General features: G+C 36.4%; 1 protein-coding gene across 8 annotated transcripts in view; it reads right to left on the bottom strand.

Moving 5' to 3' along the window:
- Window positions 1-12,011, bottom strand: part of MARK1 (microtubule affinity regulating kinase 1) — a 59,527-nt gene that overhangs the window by 14,325 nt on the left and 33,191 nt on the right. For 4 of the 8 annotated variants that reach the window (XM_074897253.1, XM_074897257.1, XM_074897254.1 and 1 more), the window contains 7 exons: window positions 11,630-11,700; window positions 10,588-10,644; window positions 6,667-6,903; window positions 6,464-6,583; window positions 2,244-2,343; window positions 1,528-1,640; window positions 103-277 (listed from right to left, as the gene is read on the bottom strand). In XM_074897253.1, the coding sequence (XP_074753354.1) occupies window positions 103-277; window positions 1,528-1,640; window positions 2,244-2,343; window positions 6,464-6,583; window positions 6,667-6,903; window positions 10,588-10,644; window positions 11,630-11,700 (873 nt within the window). The remainder of the gene's footprint in view (window positions 1-102; window positions 278-1,527; window positions 1,641-2,243; window positions 2,344-6,463; window positions 6,584-6,666; window positions 6,904-10,587; window positions 10,645-11,629; window positions 11,701-12,011) is intronic. The other 4 variants (XM_074897259.1, XM_074897255.1, XM_074897256.1 and 1 more) reach the window with 1 other exon arrangement.

Genomic DNA, 12,011 nt, shown 5'->3' with positions numbered 1-12,011 from the left:
CAAGCAGAGCATGGGAAATACGCAACAAACGCACAGAGTGGTGGAGCCGCCAGGTTCACAAAACACTGCACATTCAGACTTAAATTGTGTATGTTACTTTACTTGTTGGAACGTCATCCCCACCATGATCACTGAACCGCCGTTGTTTCTGATTAGTCGATATACTCCGTTGGACTTTCAGGTGAGCAGGAGACTGCACAGAACTGTTGTTGAGGTCACTGCTAGGACGAGACCTTTGACCCAAGTTGCTGCTGGACAAGGACTCACCTCCTTCAAACTACAGGTAGAACAGTTTTTCAAAGCATAAACAAAATTCAACATTACTGATACTTTTATGGCATAATAAAGCAAAGAGTTCCAATTAAAGGCTTTTTTTCTTAATTTAAAATTGTATCCAGTTTAATTTTCTTCAAGATGAATTTTATCACTTCATCTATGTTTAATGTTCTTTAAAAACACAGACCTAAACGAAGTTAATGAATGCTTAAAATAAAATTAGAAGAATCTTGACAGTAACAAAAACTGTGCTATTTTAAAACCTAAGCCAAAGAATAGCTCCTCTCCCCCTCCCCCCCCTTTTTTTTTTAAGCTTAAAGAGCATTTATAGGTTCAGAACAATTTCAAAATGCATCAGATTGAGTCAGAAGGACTAAATAAGCAAGTACTACTGATTCAAGGATTCTTTATGGCCTTCAGCACATCTTCATAACATATGTAACTCAGCCACTGTTTTCCTGACATCTAAGAAGCATAAATTGTAAGTAAGAGCAGTGGAAAAGACAAATATCCTTTTGCAAGCAGTTTGAATCAAAATCATTCTAGACAGATTCCTTCCATGCTCTGCCATCACAAGGGAATTCTGGTTCAGAGATGTGAAAAAATGCACTCATCAAGGAGGCACATATCAGATCTATACTATCTTGGAAATGAAAGAAGGCCAATGAAGCAGCAGGGAAAAAAAATTTGCTTCAAAAAGAAATCCTTGGTGTTATCTTCATTTCTGGAAAATCCTTGTGGTCCCAAAAGGTCTACAGATCATTCTAGTTCCAAAAAGTCAAAAGATTTTCCTATCATAAATCTATTAATGACTATGATGCAATTTTTTATTAATTAATATATTATAATATAGTATGAGTAAATTTCTGAGAAATAAAGGATGTCATGTCTTAGTAGTTAAAAGAATAATTGCTCTAGTCAAACTATTTCAGATTTTAACTGTAAACACACACGACAGGAAGAAGACTCAGCACTTAGAAGTCATGCCACTTCAGATTAAGAGCTATCTTTTTTAAAAAAGCTATTCAACATATTTACAAGCAAATGTGAAGACGCTATATTCAATCTATTTCTTCATATGGGAGCTAACAAGATAACCAAGATGACATGAAAAGGGAAAGACATTAATAAGTTATCAATCACAATTTAAAAGATGTTACAAAATAGTTCATAAAAACATTGACAACCAGAATATTCAACCCAGCCACATATAAAGACCAAACTAGAAGATGTAAATTAGGTAGCACTTACTTCAGGTGGTTTTCTACCTAGAAGTAGATAAGTAGCCATGACTTCATCGTACTTTTGGTTTACTAAAGATTCATGGATTTCTTCTCTTGAAAAGCCCATTGTGACCATAATGTCTAAAAGTAAAAAGAGCTATATATATTAGCAGAATAAGCGCTGGGGTTTACTGACAATTTAAGAACAATGAAAATAGAAAAAACACCTTGTAATTAACAGGTAACTAGGATTCAACTCAACCAGCATCATCTTTGCTGTGAAAATCAAATAGGCTACAAGACCCCTCTTTCACTGTTATTTTCTTCCTGAAAACTCTCAACTATGTTATTCAACATAGTTCAACATCATTCAGCATTAAATGTTATTCAACAAACAAATAAAACACTGGCAAATAGAAACTATGAACAGCTACAGGGCCAACACAGTACCTTTCTCTGACCACAGCAGATAAAAATTGTTGCTCTCATAACAAAACCTGTTTCCTTCTGCCTGTTGAATTCAGTCATTTTATTTGTCTTTTGCTGTGCTTGTAGATTCATGTCAGCTCAGTGAAGTCACAACAATAGATATGAGGACATTGTAACGAAATTTCTCATTTAAATAAAAAAAAATTTTGCTTGTTTGATGAGATTGTATCTCAAATTCACTAAGAGACTTTAGTTTGACTTACAAGATAAAACTGCCCATGTACATCAGATGCAACATCTTTGTAAAAGTCTTACCTATTCTCTTGGTGTCATTAAAATCTGGTTCAGGCTCAGTATATGGCTTTAGTTCTTCTTCTTCATGGCCAACATTCATCCACCGATCCTTCATAATTTGCTAAGAAAAGAAATGAGCTTTAGGTCAATATGCCATTTACCATACCCAGTTAAATTTGTGCTAGCTGATCTGGAGAAAACCAACTTAAAATTCATAATAATCTGAATGCTGCTCTCTCTCTCACACCTTTTCACTTCACATGTTATTGTTTCTTCTTTTATCCTCCACACCCTTTTGTTTCCATTAGTTCATTCCCCCCTACTATTTACCATTTACAACTCCCCCTCCCAAAATAATAAAAAAACTACTGAGAGGAAAAAACCTGCAGTGCCACACAAAAATCTTTCATTTTGTACCATTCACTTCCACCATCTCTTAATCTCGTCTTGCCCAGTGCCTGATACACATGCCCTAATCTTGGTTAAGATCCTTAGACGTTACTACAATACCAGCTCTATCACAGCAACTAACTCCTTCAAATATTATAATAACAGAGGAAGTGTTTAGAAACTAAGGAATATTTCAGGAACGTGCTGATGCTTCCTATGGTAATAAGTTTCAATGCCAACTGCTCATTTTTTCCCTATGGATCTTCTCACTGCACTTGACCTAAACATGTTCAGTTTGGCTGGAGGGAGAAACACCTCTTTTAACTCTGTGCCATGCAGATATTTACTCTAAAAATTTCTCTGCATTCTTTAGAAAATTTCCTTCTGCTGTGGCCCAGCTATTTTATATGCCTTAAGACTGATCAGCTGTAATCCCTAACCACCACTACAATTTCTCCTTAAGGACATATTTATCTTTTTTTAATACAGCTAAAAACATTTTCCCTCCTACAACAACAGGCACACGCGCCTCTTTAGGGACAGATGCTAATATTGCTCACTGGATTGACAGAAGAGTGAAACAAGTGCCAGCAAGTCAAGTTTCCCACAGGCTCCAAATACGCCTCACAAACACCAAATTAAGTTATTTCTCAGAGAGCAAAAGACTCAATTTTCCATTGATATAACCAAATTCTTTGTATGTAGCGCTGCTGCCAAATTACAGACCCAAATAGCTGTATCCTTGCAAGAACAATACAGAACACTGCATTTGGGCCAGTTAACACTTTGCTGACAATAATACTTAAAGACTTGTTCGAAGTTCTGCCACCGAACTGATTTTTTGGCCTTTGAGGGGGATAAAGGGGAAGGGATTGTCAACATGTATTGCTATACTGCATTTCTGGCGCACAGAGCACAAGTCTATTCAACAACAGACTGTGGTTATGTATTTGTAGCCTTGCAGTTACATGACAGACTCCCCAAAGAGCACTATGCAGTATCTGCAATTACAAGTTTGAAAAGATACTGTTAATTAAATCTACGTTTAAGCACGATGAGGTGTTTGGATGACAGAAACACACTGCTCAAATCCTACCTCCCTTTTTTGATCCTTCTTGAATAGGCAAACCCAATAATTCCCACTTAAGAGTTTTTTCATGTCTCTTCAGTAGGTGGATCTATAGTTCAATGTAATCTGCTCTAGGTTTCCATCTGTTAAATATCTAAATTTTGCTAGCTTCTGTCTTTGAAATACATGATCTCATAGGTGTACAGTTATTGTACAACTCTTAAAACATGCTCTTACAATCAAGCATTCTGAAGTGACTCAAATAGTTCAGTTCCAGGATCAATATTACATCTGTGTAAGTTCAGCTGGGCTACCAGTCAACAGAAGCAGCAGCAGCTGCCTTGGTCAGGGTATTTAACGTTCTGACTTAAAACTTCTTAAAGATCAACCCAAACTGAATTTCAACCAACTAGATATTATTGATGAGGTTTCCCTCAATTTTCAGGAAAACTATTTAATAAAAATCTGGACTGGTTCAAGACCTGTCTGTCTCAAAATTACTTGCATTATTACTCTTTGTAAGCATGAATCTGCTCTGTGGGAATTCCACCTCGTGTTGCTTTGCAAAGAATTGAAGACTGCAGGGGGGAGGAGGAGTTTCTGAAATTTTGATAGTTAAGGGAGATCCATGTCTTCCCCGACAATGCATTTTTCCCATCTCTTTCTGTGAAGATTGACTGTTTTATAACATCATCCTCCTGCTTCTAAAATGTTTTCTCTCTGCTGCAACCATGAAAAAGTCTAGATGAATCATTTTAATAAAAATTTGCCTAAAGTGCTAAGCCTAACCCTTACAGTGCTGATCCTATATTACTCAGCTTTGATGCTAATGTCACTGACAAACATTGTATTGGTTGGGCTGGGAAAAACATATGTGGGAACTGAGCGCATATATCATTGGGACTGAGCAAATAATTAAAAGAAAGCGCAAACAAAAATCCTCACCACCTAAGATGATATTGTCTTTCCACTTTCAGAGACTTCTGATAAATATATACTTTCTTTCTAAATATGTATTTAAAAAACTGCTCAGACAGAAGACATAGTCATTTCTTTCCAATCTATGTACCACAGTTTTCAAATTCAACCAACATGGTAAGAGGAACACTCATTTTTAAAAAGTTTGTGATGTCCCCCTCCCTCAGATTAGCATACTGATTAACACCCATTATCATCAGTATTTTGGTACTGACTCAAGACCCTCTGTCACACATAACCTTAACTCGCTCTCTTCCATAACATCTGACAACTACACTGTTCCAGAAAGGCTGCTATCCAACACCTCTCTCCAGGGACAAGAAGGAATTTTAAACTGGGTAACACTACAATATCTAGAGTGAAATTAGATCTGAAGAGAAATTGCTGAAAATCCAGAGGAAAGTTCAATAAAAGGAAAACCTATTTTCCTAAAACTTAAACACGACATGGAAAAAAGAAGTAATCTTCCACCATCTTCGAGTGACTGTGCTCTTATTATGTCCTCTAGACAGTAACAAATACAACATAATTAATGAGTATCAGTAAAGTGGAAGTCACAATTCACTATTCTCTTCAGCACAGATTTTCTTTAAGTTAAAACTGTTTAGAACAAGTCACAAACCAGCATCAGCTTGAAATAAGCTGCATGCAGACAGAGATCAGAAAATGCATGCTTCCTTGCACAGGTAGCATCCATGCCAGGAAACATAAGTCATGCCACTACAAATAAAGAGCTGCTTAAATGGGATTTATTCTCTGGAACACCATCCACTGCTGCACAAGTATGCATAGAAAGATGAAACAAAAGTCACTGGTGATTAACTCATGCAAATACTATTTTAAAACCATTCTATTTATCTCCTGCTCTACTTTCAACTCTATGGTAAGTAGATGTTATTTTTAAAAGTCTCTCTGTTAAAGAATTCACAAAATAGAACAGAGCAGTATTTGGACTGAAGTCTACACAAAATATCTGTTAAATAGCTTTAAAGTTATCCAGCAAGTATATGTCAATACAGCAAATCTTGAACAAAACAGCCCCTTAAAAAACACCTTTTAGACACCTTATGCACAGATATTCTCTGCATCTCATGAAGAGAAAACCTAATTTACTAACAACAACAAAAAAAATCATAACTCAGTAGAAATCCTCAAAACAGATTTTAGCTGAGACACACAGCAAGTATTATTATATAATGTTAATTTTCCAGCTACTCAGAAACAAAGCTACCAGAAGGGGGTAAAAGAAAGGATTGAACAGAAATAACTAGCAATTATTAGCTTATCATTCAAAGAGTTCTCAGTGTTTATCTGTATTATTGCACTAAACCAAACAAAAACCCCACATAGTTTTTTAACAGTTATTCTTTTATCTATCCTTTTTAAGAAGCCAAACTGGAAATGGTAGGTTAAATCAAAAATGCTTACAATACTACCTGCTGCTGGTTTTGTTTTTCTGAAAAACTCCAAGCAGAAGATATTTACAATCTTGTCCTGCTTTCCACACATTTTGAACTAGCTCCATTATTTGACCAAAACAAGTGGGAACAGTTTGCACTTTGAATTGCTCTTAAATGACAGTCTTTAGTTAGCTGCAACTAAGGTTAGACTTTCATTCATTAACATTTTCTATTTTCAAGATGCACTGTTTCTGGGACATTTCCTTCTTTTTTTTTTTTTTTTAAAGACTTTTGGGCCCTCAAAACAGGAATTATAATTAAGAATTCTTAAGAAATCGTTGTATTTTATTCTTTCTTGATCTGAAAATCCCCCCCCCCCGACCCCCCGTGATGAAATTACTTACTTCCAAGCTGCCTCGTTTTATTGGATTCAGCACTAGTAGCTTCTTAAGTAGATTTTCACAGTCTGTAGACATATAGAATGGAATGCGGTACTTCCCCCTCAGTACTCGCTCCCTCAGTTCCTTTAAAATAAAGTTTTAAAAGGTAAGCCTAATAATGGCATGGAAGATATAAAAAAAGTCAAGCTTTCATACTGTAACTGTACCTTTAGATTTTGACCATCAAAGGGCAATGATCCGCTTACTAGTGTGTACAAAATCACCCCGAGGCTCCACACATCCACTTCAGGACCATCATATTTCTTTCCTTGGAAAAGTTCAGGAGCAGCGTAAGGCGGGCTTCCACAAAATGTGTCCAGTTTATTACCAACTGTAAATTCGTTACTAAAACCAAAGTCTGCAATTTTAATGTTCATGTCTGCATCAAGTAGAAGGTTTTCTGCCTAAGAGAAAAATAAAAGAAGAAAAGGACAATTTATGTATCAGAATAAGATAAATATATTACAGTGTATCATTTATCAATAAATACAAAACGTTTCTTTTCCTAAAATGGTTCACCATCTGTGTCTTTCTTGCAGAACAAAAGAAACGAATCCCCCGATACATTACAAAGATTGAAAATCAACTGTGTTTACTCAGGAAAATATAACTGTTAAAAGCAGCTAAACAGATTTGAAAGTCAGGTAGTAAATAAACTATGAAGATTTTATTTTCCGGAAGAAATAACTTAGCTCAGCTTTAGACTGAAGCATCTAGACATCTCAGAATAGCAGTTTCAGCTTCTGACAGGTTCATGCCAATTTCTGATGCCAAGGAGCATAAATCTAATCCCAGACACCATCTACCATTTTGGTGGGGTAAATATTAGAAGGCATTTAAGACTTTAAAAGAAGATCTCTTCTGCTTACAAGATGAAACACTTCAAGCTACATGCTGTACCTTCGCATGCTGTACTAAAAATTCTATCCCCTTTATTATGAGTGTTTGCTTTAGCAATAACACCACCAAGGTGTTTAACACTCAAGTATTACATTGTGTATACTTCTAAGACCATTGATGCCTGTGCAGCAATCAGGAAAATGTAATGCATCACATACACAGTTGCAAGTATTCAGGAACCTGGAGAGTCAGTAACTATATCACAGGTAGGTCAAAAGATTAAAAGAGCAAGGGTAGAGAAATACTAATACATATATGGAAAAAAATAAAGTGCATTTCTCAAAATGCAAGGATGCTGTGCAAGGAGTGCAGCAGAACTGGGCAATGTTTACCCATCTAACTGGATCCCAGCTCCTGATCTGCGTATCTGCAACACAGGAAAAGCACTGAGCAGTGCATGAATCCTTCTTTTTCAACAGGAGGACAGACATTAGCCAGAGCAGAGGATTCACCTAATTGCCAAATATCAGTTTTATAGCAAACACAGAAATCTCTCAGCAGATGCTGTGCTCGGAATTGAGCTCAGAAAATAAAAAAATGTCTTAGTTCAGGATCAGAGAAGCAGCGATCAAATGTCTTAGTTGCTTTGATTAAAAGGGTAAACACGACTTTTGTTTGGGCTGGTTTGGTTTGTTTTATTTTTAATAATTTCACTTGCACTCAATGAACAGGAGACAATTAACTACCAGTATATCAAGCCAATAGCTGCACAGCAGAATTTAGTCTTTATCAGGAGCAAAATACAGTCCATTTTTACAAACTATCCTAGAAAATATTTTATTTTCCTAATTCATGACCTATAATCTCAGCTGGTTCCAGCTGATGAGCCTGCAGAGATATTTTCTAGATTTGACAGCCTTCTACATTACTACACAAAGACTTCATTTTCCTTGTGGTGAAAACATTACTGTCACTGCAGCTGCTCTGCAATTACAATAGTCCTAGTTCAACAGTACACTGCTACCCAAGTACCCCATACGTTTAGGTTCCTTACTTCAAACAAAACCACCAAAAACCCTTTTAAATATGCCAAATACAAAGACTATGCTCGTTTGTTACATGTTCAGAGCAAAAATTATTAACAGCCACTGAAAAGGTAAGATGAGTTTTGTGCACCACAGGACGAGCAAAGTTGCAATTGGTTATAGTCCTTTCTACTCAAGCTGTTTATAATTGCAGAAAATTAAAAGGAGACAGCTTAAGTACCCACAGGCCTTGCACTCCCTCCTCTTCTGCCAGAATAGCCTGGACAAACTTGCACGTTTTCTTACATGTCTTCCGAGTAACTTACATTTGATGGTCTACCCCCTCTGCCAAAAAGACAAAAATCTCAAGAGGTGCTAGACCTCTGCCTTGCAGTGCTACCAATGTCAGTTGGTCAGCATGCTGATACCATGGAGAAAGTCAACAGAAACCGATGTGAATGCAGACACAACTTTAAAGTTGCTGTTTCATTCTCTGCAGCTCCATGAGAAGAGTTTTAAGTGAGAGAGACAACACAATGTTTGGAAAGAAGAGACGAAGTGAGAACACCTCCTCAAAGACACACATTTAGCCCTTTTTCGTTTGCATTTTTCATTGGCTAGGCTGACTGGCTCTCAATCACACCCAACATTGAACTTTTCAAGAGTCTAGCATAACTCCGTTCCTGAGAAGAAAAAAAAAAGCAAACAAAGAAATTATTTTGGAGCCTGCCTGCCTGTCCTGCAAACAGGAAGGAGATCAGCAGCAGAGTACTTGTGACAGATGGTAAAAGGGATCCCGTGTGAATGCTGTGAAACAGTTTTGGATAGTCCTGTGAGCAGTGCAGTGAGCTGTACTCATGCTATGGAACTAAGAAATGAATGAGGGGTGGAGGCTGGAATGGGCTTGGAGAAAGAGTGAGATGCAGGGGTTAATGCAGTAAGACTCAGTAACACAGTTGACTCAGCAAGCCAGTGCCAGATAAGCACAAGGAGATGGCTGGCTCCCTACTCCCAGCCAAGGGTAGGGCTCAGACAACCAGTGAAAGCGGCTTGTCCGGCCAAGCCAACAGGTCCCTAGGTGCAGCCTTTTGGGAAACTCAACAGTGGCTGCAGTAAGCTCCAGGGAGCTTGACAAAACATTCATGGACTCCAAACGGCCACACAAAATGGGGAAGAATTTTTTTTAATCAAGATTTCAATGAGATCCAGCCCTTTCCTTCCTTGCATTCTGAATTTCAGAGTGCTTGCTAGGCAGCTCCATCACCAGATGACAATGGTCTTGGGGCAGGGAGAACTCCGCAGAAAAGGATATATTTTCCAGCACCATATGCACACACTGGAGCTGGCAGATTGACAGGTATTAGGGAACACATTTGTAAGAAAGAGGTTGAAAGCATACTGCAGTGCATTATAAGAAAGTTAAGACAAAAAAATACGGGTGAAAAAACCCTTAGGAATTATCCAACCTCAGCTTTTCACAAGTATTTAAATATATTAGTAAAAAACCCTACACCAGTGTCTTCTTTGTAAACATACAAAGACATCAAAGCAAGAAAACAAGCCAACTTTCAAGCGGGTGAGGATCTTGTGTCCAAGTCCCATGATATCAAAACTTGGCATGAAGACAACTTCAGACTGAAGACTTACGTTGTACCTGCAACTGCTGAACTCTTTAACGTGGTCTAGTATGTTTATACAGATAGATTGCTAGAAAGCATTATGAAAAAAGGAAGTTCAACTAATTTCTCTTTACCTTTGATTTATTTTTCTGCCTGAATTGAACAGTAGGGTATAAACCAGAAGTTCAAATGGGTTAAAAATCTAACATATTTCTTATGAATCACTTAAAAAAGACCGTTTATATATCTTGCAATATTTTATAACTGAAAATATTTTAATTAAGTAGTGCTGACTGGTATCATTGAATTCCTGCAGCTTCAGTGTGTAGATAACGGCATGTCAGCAGGTATAATTCTTTGGAGAGAATGTCTTTTAAAGCCAAAACTGGAATAAAAGTAACACATGTTCTATTCTTGTCTCTCCTCTGTTCCAACAGGCAAGTGACATCATTTTCGTGCTTCAGAAAATTGGGAATAAAATACAAGTGATAGTTCCCTCATTCACATATTTGAGGCATTCAGAGACAATGGCAAGGACAAGTATATAGAATGAAATTAAGTGTATACTGTCAACCAGCAAAATAGAAAATAAGTACTCGCCTACCTTAAGATCACGATGAACTATGCATTTCTGATGACAGTACTGCACAGCAGATACAATCTGAAACACCAAGATGATCAATGAAATATTTTATTTCAATCTCAGTGTAAGTTTGCGTGTATAATTTAGCAATTATGGCTCCTGATATGATTCAGCAGGACATAAGAAAGTAATAAATACAGCTTTCATTTTAGAAAATATTTATGTAAGTTTCATTAAAGCTCAAATACTAAGAAGTCCCTAAAAGCATCTAATTTTCATATTAAAAAAAATTAATACATATTCCTCAAGGTAATAGGAGAAACATGTACTTTAAATGTAGATCACCCAGTAGCAATAACTATTAAAAGGAAATTATTCCACCCCCCACCCAACAGCTGGATGTACCATCTCACATTTTATCTTCTGAAATATTTGCAGCATATCTCTGCAATTCATCCCTAACAGAATAGTTCATCCAAGATTTTCATATACCTCTTTCACATGTGTATAACAAAAATCAAGTCTGAAACACCAAGTTAAAAGCAGTTTCTTTATGTGCTAACTATATACCTTAATTCTGAAAAACAGCAAATTTTGTTCATTTAATTAAAGCTTTTGACAAAGTAATCACTACAAACAGGGTAAGAAAAAGATTAAGATGAGAAAGTCTGTAATAAGAATATAAAAACCTGTTACAGAATACCATTCACACAAAACTGTGCTATGACACAGCAATACATGTCATTATATCAATATCTCTAGATAGAACATCTGTTAAAATTTAAAATATTCAGAAAAGGATGTAAACCTCAAGTGAGTCACAATAAAAATGTGACTCTTAGGAACATCCACTAAAAAAGAATGTAAAACAGTCTTACTATTTTTAGATAGTACGTAGGAAGCAGATATTTTTCTCCTCAGGGATTTTTTCCACTCCATCTTTAATAAACATTACCACAACAATGATTATTTTTTTGAAAGTAAAAGAAGTATGCTCGCACTCATGTCTATCTGAAAACACCATAAATAGAAACAAAAGAAAAAGTGAATGTTAATTTCATACCTGCCTGAATTTTGCACGAGCCTCTTTTTCTTTCATTCTTCCATGTGCAACAAGGTAGTCAAACACTTCTCCTGATCATGACAAAGACAAAACATCAGTCTTATTGTCCAGGATTTATTTTTGACTGTCATGAACAATCAAATCATGCTTGAAAAAAAACCCCACCTCCCTACCCCCACCCTGTCCCTTCTTGAGGGGAAAGAAAATAGAAGTAGCCCAGAAAAATTCCTTCTTACAGTGTGCACTGGATTTCATTTTTTCAGACATGTGATAGTCAAGAAATATAAAACCTGAGCCTTCATACTAAGGGTTCTTCAATTTTTAAAATAAATTTACTTAAAAACCACTGTGAAACAAAAAAAAAATTGACCTTAATAATGAA

Source organism: Athene noctua, chromosome 1, assembly GCF_965140245.1.
Source record: "Athene noctua chromosome 1, bAthNoc1.hap1.1, whole genome shotgun sequence".
Classification (NCBI taxonomy): domain Eukaryota; kingdom Metazoa; phylum Chordata; class Aves; order Strigiformes; family Strigidae; genus Athene; species Athene noctua.
This window is presented reverse-complemented; position numbering and strand designations above follow the sequence as displayed.